This window comes from Lepidochelys kempii, chromosome 11 (assembly GCF_965140285.1).
Source record: "Lepidochelys kempii isolate rLepKem1 chromosome 11, rLepKem1.hap1, whole genome shotgun sequence".
NCBI lineage: Eukaryota > Metazoa > Chordata > Testudines > Cheloniidae > Lepidochelys > Lepidochelys kempii.
The window spans coordinates 36144015-36158212 of NC_136390.1; the positions used below are offsets into that span (position 1 = coordinate 36144015).

General features: G+C 35.8%; 1 protein-coding gene across 9 annotated transcripts in view; it reads right to left on the reverse strand.

The window, feature by feature from the left end:
* Positions 1 to 14198, reverse strand: part of LOC140895597 (sodium channel protein type 2 subunit alpha) — a 119918-nt gene that overhangs the window by 44873 nt on the left and 60847 nt on the right. For 8 of the 9 annotated variants that reach the window (XM_078847952.1, XM_073305675.2, XM_073305669.2 and 5 more), the window contains 3 exons: positions 9203 to 9376; positions 6193 to 6549; positions 2901 to 3386 (listed from right to left, as the gene is read on the reverse strand). In XM_078847952.1, coding sequence (XP_078704078.1) covers positions 2901 to 3386; positions 6193 to 6549; positions 9203 to 9376 — 1017 coding nt within the window. The remainder of the gene's footprint in view (positions 1 to 2900; positions 3387 to 6192; positions 6550 to 9202; positions 9377 to 14198) is intronic. The other variant, XM_073305676.2, reaches the window with a different exon arrangement.

Sequence of the window (14198 nt, forward strand, 5' to 3'; positions counted from 1 at the left end):
AACATTTTTTAAAAAATTCTAAGGAATTTATCAGAAAAATAACTTTGCTAGATTGGAGAAAAGCACATATCATTGTATTTATCAAACACAATCATTAGAAAAAGCAGGAAATTTAGAAGTAAGGTTCAACTTGAAAGTAATCCAAACATTTGAAAGTTTGAAAAAATACAATGTCACCCAAACAATATTAAATGAGGGGAAAAAAGAACTCTCAGGCAACCTTGTCCATCCATACCAAAAATGTTTATATAATTGTTGACTACAAAAACCACAATGGCTTATTCTTAACCTTCAGATGGGTGTGCCGACGGGCCTTCTTTAAAACTATGTGTAATTCATAAATAAAGACATACACTTCATATTCCTGATTAGACAGATAGCATATTGTGAATAATGGAATATCATCTTTCCGTAAATCATATCTGATATTGGATGTTGAAATATATGGCATTCTTTGAAAATATGGGAAGTGTATGACTGACTGAGAGAAACTGGTCTATCATTTAACATATAAGCAAAGGCATGCAGAGATTCTCTGCAGGCAATGGAAGGATTGTAATTTAGCCTGGAATACAGAGGAAGCTATATATTTATGGACAAGCATCAGCAGGGGAGAAATTCTGAGTGTGTATATGCAAGTCCAAAGGAGCATTAGAAATAATATATCTCAGAGACAGAAGTTGGAAAAGAAGGTAACCCACAATATGGAATAAAATTGGAACACGAATGGACATCATGCTAGAGGCCAAGTTAGTGACACAGATGCTGGACTTGATCAAACTTATCATCAATATGCTAATGAAAAAGATTACTTCAAGGTTAGAATTCTAATGCACCTGGACTTCAAAGACTCTCCAGGGTATAATGAGAATGAAGGAAAGGAGGAGTGAGGTTCTAGGGAAAGAAAGAAGGAAGTTCCTCTGAAAGACTCAAGGTCACAGAACCAGTGACTATAACTTTGGCATGGCAGAGTGGAAAGAAAAAGAGCTTGAGAAACTAATTGACACAGCTTGCTAATGCTCTGAGCATAACATTTTCTTTAAACTGAAATGATTAGGCATGCCTAGGTGAGTGTATGGAAGCCTTAGATCTAAGTGTGTGTTTGATACCATTTAGATTGATTCTTCTCTCAGTTTTTTAGCACATTTTATTTTATTTGACATTTTTGAATCTCAGACTGTTTCCGAGATAATTCTCAACAGTTCATCCTGCTGAGAGGTCCTTCAGCTCCTGAAGGAAGTTAATGATAGGGGCTTGTGCCTAAACCCTACTTAGGTTCTTATTCAAAAGTGCCAACCAAGTATGCCATAAAGTACAGTTGGTTCTCTGGCTGTGGTGAGTCTGAACCATAGGAAGAGGCTGAATACTACAGAAAAGAGACTAGTTTGAGAGGCCAAGGTGGCACATAATAAAGCATTATTCCTCAGAGTTCAGTACGGTTCCAGGTGCCATCTATTATATGTGAATCATTAAAACAAAAAAATATAACAGACTACCCTCCAATGTGCAGTCATGAACGTGTACCTCCTAAATAGAAAAAACAAAACGTACTGTAATGGTGAAGCATCACACATATTGTATACTTTCTGCACTCCACCCACAAGCTATACAAGAACCAGGTCTATTCTAAACTGAGGATGTTTACAGTAATAGACTGTAGACATCTTAAAGCTCAAATTTCTGGATTTCTAATATTTTTAAAAATAATTATGCCCTTGAAATTTTGTTTTGAATTTACTTACCCTTAACTTATAATATGTACTCTGAGCCATAACTCCACTGTACAAAGTTTTCTTTGTCTGAGAATCAAGTATCAGAGGGGTAGCCGTGTTAGTCTGTATCCACAAAAACAATGAGGAGTCCGGTGGCACCTTAAAGACTAACAGATTTATTTGGACAAAAGCTTTCGTGGGTAAAAAACCCACTTCTTCAGATGCATGGAAGAAGTGGTTTTTTTACCCATGAAAGCTTATGCCCAAATAAATCGGTTAGTCTTTAAGATGCCACTGGACTCCTCGCTGTTTTTGTCTGAGAATATTATCTCCATTAATCTCCAAGGTGTCAGCCATGTCTATTTTGATGAAGCTGTTGGTTTATTGGATTTTTTGGTTTGGTTAAAAAAAATCCTTTGTCTACTTTTTGCACAATAACCAACACTTATTTACAGTAAAAATAGTATCATTTTTTCATGTAAGCTACTGTTACAGCTATATACAGTATAATGGTTAGTCTGTACTCCTGCACAGTTTTAAGGTACTGGTATAAATGACACTTCAGAAGGGATATGGAATACTCCCTATCAGCTGGCTATATTCTCTGAGCTCAAACTCACCAGTAAGATTATTTACAACATTTTTCAGCGGGTCTAAAAATCACTCATTGGTCTATTTATACTATGATGTCTTAGTATTCATCTTTGGAAATTGCCCACGTATATTTTTTTACTTTTCATATATAAAAAATTAGATCAGGTTTATGCAGAGAGATATCCTTGAGTTCTCAGTTGTAATACTCAAGGGCCTTCAACAATATTCAGATTTCACAAACTCTGATCATTGTTATAATTACTACCGAAATGATGTCTTATGAAATTTGCATCAAGTCCTAAAACTTCACATAATAAAACCTGAAAGAAATGCCATATTTATAAATCACACAACTGCTGTAATAAGTAAGCTAATATGTAAACTATTTTCCAGACTGACAGTAAAAATGCAGCATCTAAGGAATCCTGATGCACCATTAGGTAGATCAGTGCCAAATTATCATACACATTACTCTAAATGTATAGTATTTTTATACAATACAGGAAGAGATTTATTAAACAGTACTGAAAATAAAATTAAATAATGAATAAATAAGTGCATAATTACTTATTTTTCATATATAAAAAGTCCTACCTCTTTGCTTTCTTCTATATCCGACTCACTGCTAAACTCTTCTGTGTTTAAATTTTCAAAATCTGATTCTCCAATAGCCATAGGTACTGTCACAGTAAGGCCCGGATTGTTTATGAAAGACATATAATCATTTTCATCAACTACATATTTTTCCACACTGCTGCCTGTTCCTACACCACTGGTAGTTCCATTCCCATCTCTAAGACAATTAAGATCTTTGCTTATTTCAATGACAGTATGGTTGGAAATGCAGCTGTCTTTCTTGTTGTTTAGATCTTCAAATGCTTTGATTTCCTCTAATGCTTTTTGCTTTCTAACAAAGGCTTTTTGGACGAATTCCCGTAATTTTTTTTTCACATAATCTATTCCCTTCTGAATCCTTGCAACGGCAATCTGGAGATTGTTCATTTCATTATCATCATCTGTAGCAGCAAGGTTATCTGAACTAAATGAACTCAGTAGCAAGGCCAGAAACAGGTTCAATACCTAAAAGATGAGAAAACATAGCTGTATAATATATATGTGTATATAAGAAATTAGTATTTTTAAAGGACACTATCTAATTAAAAATTATACACACTATTTGTTTTAAAAAAGAGACTTATTTAATTTATTTTGGATAATCAAATAACAAACACTAATAAACATGAAAGAGTTTTACAAAAATGTCATTTTTTATCGTGTGCTGTTCATCTTTACTCACATAATGAAAATAAATCAGTTCAGCTTCCAAAATTCTCACATACTAACATATTGCTGCTGTTCTTGGATTCTAAACATCTCAAGACAATGTTATTCATTTAAAAATAGCTTTAAAAAGTCCTGGGTGGCTGTGTCAACCAGATTGTTGAGAGAACACTGTTCAAGCCCTTCTGAAAGATCTGGTAGAATTTAACAAAGATAGGATAGGATTCTATAGAAATTATTGTAAAAAACGACATAATTTAATGGTAAAATTATGTCCTCCTTAGATTGCCTAACCATTCTTAAGATATTTCTAGCAGGAATGTAATTTTCAGTTAAATTCTGTAGGATGGCTTAATAACTATATAGAAAGGTTAACAATCTTTATTAAATCCTACAATACTCCCATTGCTTAGAATACTACTTAACAAACAAAAAATAAAATTATTGTATCTTCCAGTTTTGCTCATCTTTCCATTTAGCACACACTCATTTCCTCTCTTTTTCTATAGGAATTTGATATTACAATGGCCTTCTTTGTTTGTTCACCAGAAACATTAATGAGGCTAGTATCAATACTGCTCTGAGGAATATGGTTTATTATTTATACTTTAGGCTAGCAGATGGTACACAAAAGGACAAAACATTTATATTATTTTATTTTACCAAAGTCTTCCATAAGATCGGGCTATTTTCTTTTAAATGTTCATAGCAATAGACAATTATACATCTATATGTCTATATCTAAATAGATATATACCAAATAATCTGGTGTACACTTTCTCACTACAGTACCCTTTTAAAAGCAGTGGTTTGGATAGTTTAAAGGTCATGAGGTATTCTCACTTTCAAATTTAGGAGCAGAAGCTGTCATCTGATGGCTGACTAGTTATAATCTCAGTCTATTTCCTAATGAACAAGTGTCCAAAAAATTTAAGAAAAACACTGGGCTGTCAGTCGGAGTGTAAATCCAGGACAGATGTCAAACAAACTAAAAAAACCAATCACTGTAATTCTGATGTGATCAAACTTTCCTCATGTGCAAATGTGCCAGACTTCTCCTTTCTCTTCTACTAAACTAAAGGGCCAAGTCTTCAGATCTTGCAAATTCAAAGCTTCACTGAAGTCACAGAAATATTGGGCACAAAGAAATGTGGGATCAGGCTCAAATATGACCTAATGATGAGGTTGCTAAGTCAGAGAAATAAATGGCAGTAGCCATGTTGATTGCTGTGGAAGCTCTCTCTTTCTTTAATATATGCAATAAAATACATGTCCAAAAAAGGATGAAAATATCAACAAAAAAGGACATTTTATTTTCAATTAACTCAAAGTATGTTACAAAAATAGACGATAAAAAGAAACTTAAAACTAAAATAAAAAAGCAGTAGACTCTTATCTTAAACACTGCTTCCCAGTTAGAAACATATTTTTTTTCAAAAGTTCTAAATTGGCCAATTTAATTTACATTGGGCAAAAACTTGGCACTCTAGCTGTCAGCTTGGATGCAAATTCTGTTCTGAAAATACAGCTAATCATTATGTCATTTTTATTCTTCTAGTTTGTCATGAAAATAGTTTAAAGCAATTTTAGAGGACTCCACAAATGGTGTAATTTTAAAATAGAAGTTTTACAGGCACATAGTGGGTGCAAATGCATCTTGCTCTGGAAGTTTGTTTTATAATATATATCTCCAAAAAGTAACAATGGCTGAACTTTGAAAACTTATAGACCTACTTAGGTACCTAAAGTTAACCGTCTGAATCTGACATGTACTACATAATTAAGCACAACTGAATGATTTATGAAATTTAATTGTGAGTGTATTTTTTTATTAATTTAAGCTAGAATCACAGTTGTCCGGTAAAAATCTTATATAATCCACGCAAGAGCCTTGTGTTTATAAGGACACTCTAGTGTTCTTTGGAGCATTTATTTTCTAGTACAGGGACAAAAAGGGGATAACAGCTGACAGAGTCACAGGGGGCTAGATTATGTCTTCATACACAACTCTGAGCAAGGGGTAGTGCAGCATACACAGCACAAAACCAGATTAATAGATTCCAAGGTCAGAAGGAACCATTGTGGTCATCTAGTCTGACCTCCTGTATAACACAGGCCATATAATCTCCCCCAAATAATTCCTAGAGCATATTTCTTAGAAAAACATTAAGTATTGATTTAAAAATGGCCAGTGAGAGAGAATACACCACGACCCTGGGTAAATTATTCCAGTGATTAATTATCCTCACTGTTAAAAATGTATGCCTTATTACTGGTCTAAATTTGTCTAGCTTCAACTTTGTGGGAGACACTGTGACTCAGACAACACCTCTGAGTTAATTATTTGCTGCTCACTCACTCCATGCATGGGAATAAGTGGATGTGCAGTATCTGCTTACTCCTGCACACCTGGACCCAAGCTCAGGGGACTCCACACTTCAGTGTAAGGGTAGGGTGGGGGGCTGTTCCTCCCTCTCTCTCCTCTGGATGGGCATGTAGTCTAAGCCAAACAGAGGTTTTTACAAAGTAAGCTTGGAAAACCTTTATTTGTTAAGTGTTATATATGCTTTTTTGCCAGAAAATGAATATCTGAAAAATTACATACCACAAGGTTTCCAATGACCATGACCAGCATGAAAACAATAAGGCACATGGCTTGGCCTGCAACCTCCATACAGTCCCACATAGTCTCTATCCATTCTCCACACAGCACTCGGAATACAATCAAAAAAGAGTGGAAAAAGTCATGCATGTGCCAGCGTGGAAGTACACAATCTGTAGCAATCTTGCAGACACAGTCTTTGTAGCTTTTACCAAACAGCTGCATACCAACCACAGCGAAAATGAAGACAATGATGGCCAGCACCAAGGTCAAATTTCCCAAAGCCCCCACTGAGTTACCAATAATCTTTATCAGCATATTCAGTGTTGGCCACGATTTTGCCAACTTGAATACTCGGAGCTGAAAAACAAGAGCAAAGGAGCATTTTAGTACTAATTAAAATGAAACTCTGAATGTGTGTCTTGCATCTCTATTTATAAAAAGTTCTGTATTGTAAAATATTTCATTTTACAAATTTAGATGCCATTTAGCCAAATTTGCTGTGGATGCAGTCTACACTATATTTGTAATGCAGAACCTATATGGCCTGTTCCCATTAAAGTTTAGAAAATATAAAAATATCTTTTAAAATGAACTATAGAAACTAGGATGTGAGAATATGGCTTGTAATAATACTTGTAAAGAGAGCTAGAAGTTGATATTTTAAATGTGTAAATAATACTTCAGCTGATAAAGTTGAGATAGTTAAAATTTTCACAAAGATTTAGGAAAGTCTAATGGATTACATGCAGATTGAGAAAGACATGGGCCAGTGAATGGGAAGGGAAATTCCATATTTAATGTGAAAAAATTGAATTGGGGTTACGTTTGGTTAGTTTACTGCAGTGTATCCTCCATGTGGCTACTCATGAAAAGAACCCAGAAGCTTAAACTATTGTGTAATGCATTAGTTCATCTCTAATGGTGTCTGAGTCATTTTGAATTTACAGCACTGATACTCCATGGACTACACTGACAACCTTTCCCCTTTTGATGTCATTCAAGGTATTGGTAAACCCTAAATGGACTTGGATCTACTACAGTACACTAGGTAACATATCCTGTTTGATCATAGGATTAAATAATCCAAGCCAAGCACCTAAAAACGTTCTTAGCAGAAGGTTCCCACCTCTGGAATCTGTTCTCCCTGAGCGCGGGTTTTTTGGTGAACTTTCATTCAGGGGGTGATCTTGAAACAATCATTCTGAGAGGTGTGACCTACCTTGTTCATTTTACTGAGGTGTCAGTTTAGAAACCCAATTATGCTAATTTAAAGGTTCACATTGTAAACTATTCACTGCTCTTGAAAGCAAGTGGAAAGATAGAGGAAGGATCATAATATTAAAATCTGTACAATCTGTTGTGAGGGACAGCGCATTATGGTACCAAGAGTGGAGGGCGTATGGTAGATAGTCAGCACTTTCTCCTCTCCCTCAATCAAGCCCAAAGAGCCTCGTAAAGCCTGGCAAGGCATGTGAACCCCACCAAGAGGAGTCAAATCAGTGAGCACACACAAACCTATTTTTAATATCTGCACAAACTGCTGTGGACAGCATCTCATTTTGGCAACTCACACAGGAGGGTGGGTGGGGCCTTTTGTGAGGGAGTGTGGAGTTGTTTTCCATTTGAACTCCTGAACGGAGAGGAATATGCTACACTCCTTACAGTAGTTTACACTTCCCCACATCAGATGCAGTGCTCAACCTGCAGCAGCTCCACGCTGTCCTCAACATGCTGTCCTGCGAGGTGGGTCTTAAAGGAACGATCTAGTCTTAATTAACAGTGGACAAATTTTAAAGCAATATTTTGATAGTGATAAAGTGATCTCCATTTAAAAAACAAAACAAAACATTTTTTGTCAGTAAACGTAATGTTGCATTTGAAGTTGCTAGATGCCACAGCAATGGATGCCATAAAAAAACCTAAGCTAGTTGGTTATTTCCTATTCTTAGTATTGGGAAGTATTACAGTTTTTCAGAAACTATATGTGGTAACAACTGAAAAAAGTTGACTTTTTAATAGTGCCTATTGTGGCTCCAGTAACTATATGTATGCTGGCCTGTAAACACATGAAGTTGGTTATAGGGTGATGTTAAAAAAGCAAACATTTACAGTGGTACCATATAAATATTTCACTGAAACATACATTCTTAATTTAGGTGATGCCATGGTAAAGTCAGTACTTTGATATGGTATTGTGTTACATCTAATGGTAATTATTGCTACATTTTGTCCTCTCTTGCTCCATCCTTTTCCCATTGAAGCAAATATATTACAAATGGTGAATGGAGGTGAGGAAATAGAGAGAAGGCAAAATGTTTGGGAGGCCGGGGTCAGGTCAGGACTTTGATGATTTTGTGTATTTTTTATGGTTGTATTAGTAATTATGTGTTTGCACAACCTTAACTAGCTTTTAATAAATGTATTGGATTGGGGGAAGACAGATGGATAAGGTACATTCATAAACATCTATGTATATATTCTATATACGTATATAAATATATAAGACATATGATACTGCCTTATAATTTACATGCCTATATCTTACACTCTGATCATATCTCTAATAATATCTTTCATCACTCCATCATTTGCTATACCGTTGATAAAAAGACTTGAAAAGTACCATGTTTTGCTCTCTCCCTTGATAAATTAGATTAAATTATTGACAAAAAATTGAAAATGTGATAGTATCTCTCTCTCTTAATTTCATCAGTTATCCATCAGTGGATTTTAATAAGAAAATATAAAAATGAGATTAAAATATAAGGGTTTTGTACATGTTACCTGAACCTTGTGTTAAAAAAACAGATTTATTACTATTGGACCTGATTTTAAAAATTAAGAATTCACAATCATTCTTCCACCAGTACTATTCCACATCACATTGTGCATGCAGTGAAAAAAGAAGTTTTCTGAATGTGCCATATAAACATACTGTGGCTGAATTATAAATATATTTAGGACCTGTCAATAAAAAACCCGTGTAAATGTTATTTATTAATATATTTACCAATCTGAATGATCGGAGAACTGATAATCCTTCAACATTTGCAAGACCAAGTTCCATTAAACTAAGGCTGACAATAATACCATCAAAAATATTCCAGCCTTCTTGGAAATAATAATAAGGGTCCATGGCAATTATCTTTAAAACCATTTCTGCTGTGAAGATCCCAGTAAATACCTAAATGCAAAATGTAATCAATTAGTCTAATTTACTGGAAGTTTGTTAATAAATGTATTTGAGCAAATTTTTACAATCCAGCTGTAGACTCATAGACTTTAAGGCCAGAAGGGACCATCACGATCATCTAAAACGATCTTCTGCACATTACAGGCCACAGAACCTCACCCACCTATTCCTGTAATAGACCCATAACTTCTGGCTGAGTTACTTAAGTCCTCAAATCATGATTTAAAAAATTCAAGTTACAGAGAGTTTAAACCTGCAAGTGACCCATGCCCAGTGCTGCAGAGGAAGGCAAAACCTTCCCAGAATCTCTGGCAGTTTGACTGAGAGTAAAATTCCTTCCAGACCCCAAATATGGCACTTAGGCCCTGAGTCTGTGGGCAAAGCCCACCAGCCAGTCACCCTCAGTCTATAACTGTTATATATCTACATAGTTCCTTAATATTTTCACACAGTAATATTCAGTAATTAAAATCAGTGACTGAAAGACTTTACCTTCTGGCATTTATTTAGTAACTTATGTTTTATAAGTTGGTGCTTTCACTCCATTTCCTACAGGATACATCAAATAAAAATAACACAAGAATTGACAGTAATTTGCATCCTTGCTGGCAGTCTCAGAGGAGAGAGAATCTGAGATAACTTTCCCCTAAATGTGGTTCCTTCAGGTCAGAACTGAAGTATGGAGGTGGAATAGGACAGAGAAGCTTGCTCTGTCTGGGCTGTACCTGTTCTGTGGATAAAGAGAGGGTTCCATCCAATGTAGCATCTTCCATGAGCTCCACATTCATATGGGAAAATGTGGTTCAAAATATTTGAAGGGACCAAGGCTTAAATGGCAGAACCCCATTGATTTTAGTGGGGCCGGGGGTTTCACCCCTAAATCTCTTCTGCACTAAATACCGATAAGCAGCATGTAAAGCCCTAGTGATTCTGAAGCAAACTATGTAGTGCCAGATACGTCCAAGTGTTCTGAAATACCACAGAAGTGTGTCCAGGATTTTCCTAGTTATCTGCGGAAGCAGGAATTGTGCATTCTGCCACCACACTGTGATTGTGCAGTTCCTTCAACCCACTTTCTCTCACTCCCACAATAGTTAATTTTATGGCAGCAGGACTGACTTTTTTCAAACCTCTATGCAACTATGATGCTCTGGGTGACTGGACTTAAATTTGGGAATTTCAGAATTGGGAGTACAGTACCTGAAACACCATTAAAACATTAATCACAGTCAAATGGTATATATCAACATTTTTTACAAATACTACTTTTCAAAAATAACAAAACTATACAGTTAGACAAGATTTAACGGCGATTACAACATAATCAGAGGAAAAGGGAGACAACTCTGCAGAACAGTTACAATTGGGGTCAAGGGATTAAGGTAGTAAATGAAAAACAAATATTAAAAAGTCTTTCTTCCCAAACACACATACCCATCACCAACAAATAATTTTTCTTGAGCTTTTGCTGCACCATCAAAACCAATGGAAATAGAACATTTTAGCTGAAATTAATCTACCTTTTCTGATAATTACTGGTTGTTCTTAATTCAAAATGACTAATAAATTGTACAGAAAGTGAATCATTACATTTCATAACTATTTCTTCCTTCTCATAACCATACTGCAAGAGCACAATCTTCTGTTTGCCATATCATAATCAATCCCCTAACAATAGAATATGATATCAACAAATAATAAAATATTCTTTGGATGCAAACTACCAAATGAGGAACTGAGGATTTAATTGAAACCAGTAGAGAGGACACTCTCTGCATGCACCTACCCTTAATTTAGGTTAATGAATTATTAGAATGGATAGTGCAAAGCCTACTTCTTGTTAACATGCAGAGAAAGGAAATCAGGAACTCAAAATGGGGGAGGAGAGAGAAGGTGGAAAGCAGGACCTTGGATTGGCAAATGGCTGGAGTGAGAGGGGCCTAAATTAATCTTTTCAGAGACAGACTATAATATCTTGGGAAAGAATATTCTGGAATATGTAATGAATACAAGGAAAATATGAGTTATTTCAGTTGCTGCAGGAGGAAGGAAACCCTATTTTATAGAAGAGCATCTCAGACTGTTATTTTAATTTTCTGTGTTTTTATATTTTATTAATGTACTGTTTTAAAGGGTCACTGCTAAAATGTAAAGGCTACAGAAAATGTATCTTTTCTTTAAAACATCTTCTTACAGAGCTATATGTCAGCCCTACTAAATCAGTGTTCAATACGAATAGAAGCTAGACTGCTTAAAACCCAGCAATAATAATCAGGGCACTTGGCTGATTTTGGTTCTCAGGCGTGCATATGGCATGAGTCTGTGTATCTCATTCCATCCCTCTCCTATCCATACTTTCTGCAATCTTGTGCACTGACAAGGGATTAAAAATTTACAAGAATCCTGTTAGCAGACAAAGAATTCTTGCAATTAAGCACGAAAATGGCAAGTGGAGTGGATGAGACAGGAGAGAGACAGAGAGAGTGTGTATATATACAGATATATATACTCACAAACAACAAAGTTGGCAGGTCTTACTATTCAAAAAGGCAAGCGTGTATAGTCCCAAGCCTATGGGTGAGGTTTTAACAGTGTATGTAGATAAATATGTAAAATTGACACAACCCTTCTGCACACACAACTGTCAAATGTACTGTTATTCTTTATAGTGATTTGTCCAATACAGTATTAGTATCAATGCTACAATACCATACCACATTTCATCTGGATTACAAAAATGACGGCACTAGAACTGGTAGGAATTTTTGATGGAAAATGCCATTTTTGTCTAAATCAGAACATTTAGTAAAATGTGTTTACTTTTATGAACATTTGCACACAAATGTCCATTCTGAGACTTCTGCAAATGTGTTTCAGAATTCCAAAATTTTATGTTAAATGTTTTTCATTTTTATTTTATTTTTATATTATTTCATACCATGTCAGCACTCCGACTGCTACTGACATGACACAAAATAATGGTTAAAATATTCTATTCTATTGTTTTATTTTAATTTTATTTTAAACATCATTAAGGGCAGCTGTTATTTAGTACTGATTTGAGTGACCTTTTGATGTAGAAAAGATAAAATGTTTCAGTCACTAGTAAGAAGAAGCTGCCCTAAATGATTTTGAAAATAAAAAAAATATAGACTATTTCCACAATTATTTCATGTTATGACACGTCAGTTAGCACACAATGTTATGAAATAATGTAAAAATAATATAAAAAATTTTATGGGAGAAGAGAGAATAAAATAAAATTCTAAATAAAATTGCAGAATTCCAAAATGAAGATTTTCTGAAACTGATTTTTTTTCTTGGAAATTCCAGTTCACGAGAAATTTAAAAAATATTTGTTTTTTGTTCTGAAATGTCTAGTTTCAAATTCCAGCTTTAAATGGTACCCAGTTTTTCTATTGATATTGTTAGTAAATTTACAAACACTTGAGCACTTTCTGATATGCAATAAAATATAATCTTCCCGTTTGGTGAGTATTTTTCCAGTTCCCTAAAGTGGCACTGGCATGTTAGTAGCAAGAGGAATGCCATTCCAGAATTACAGGTTTCAGAGTAGCAGCCGTGTTAGTCTGTATTCGCAAAAAGAAAAGGAGTACTTGTGGCACCTTAGTTTGCAAATCAGTGGCACTACTATGGGTACCCGCATGGCCCCACAGTATGCCAACATTTTTATGGCTGACTTAGAACAACGCTTCCTCAGCTCTCGTCCCCTAACACCCCTACTCTACTTGTGCTACATTGATGACATCTTCATCATCTGGACCCATGGAAAAGAAGCCCTTGAGGAATTCCACCATGATTTCAACAATTTCCATCCCACCATCAACCTCAGCCTGGACCAGTCCACACAAGAGATCCACTTCCTGGACATTATGGTGCTAATAAGCGATGGTCACATAAACACCACCCTACACCGGAAACCTACTGACCGCTATTCCTACCTACATGCCTCCAGCTTTCATCCAGACCACACCACACGATCCATTGTCTACAGCCAAGCTCTACGATACGACTGCATTTGCTCCAACCCCTCAGACAGAGACAAACACCTACAAGATCTCTATCAAGCATTCTTATAACCACAATACCCACCTGCTGAAGTGAAGAAACAGATTGACAGAGCCAGAAGAGTACCCATAAGTCACCTACTACAGGACAGTACCAACAAAGAAAATAACAAATCACCACTTGCTAAACTAAAACCTCTCCAATGCATCATCAAGAATCTACAACCTATCCTGAAGGATGACCCATCACTCTCACAGATCTTGGAAGACAGGCCAGTCCTTGCTTACAGACAGCCCCCCAACCTGAAGCAAATACTCACCAGCAACCACACGCCACACAACAGAAGCACTGACCCAGGAACCTATCCTTGCAACAAAGTCCGTTGCCAGCTGTGTCCACATATCTATTCAGGGGACACCATCATAGGGCCTAATCACATCAGCCACATTATCAGAGGCTTGTTCACCTGCACATCTACCAATGTGATATATGCCATCATGTGCCAGCAATGTCCCTCTGCCATGTACACTGGCCAAACTGGACAGTCTCTACGTAAAAGAATAAATGGACACAAATCAGACGTCAAGAATTATAACATTCAAAAACCAGTCGGAGAACATTTCAATCTCTTTGGTCACTCGATTACAGACCTAAAAGTTGCAATTCTTCAACAAAAAAACTTCAAAAACAGACTCCAACGAGAGACTGCTGAATTGGAATTAATTTGCAAACTGGATACAATTAACTTAGGCTTGAATAAAGACTGGGAATGGATGGATCATTA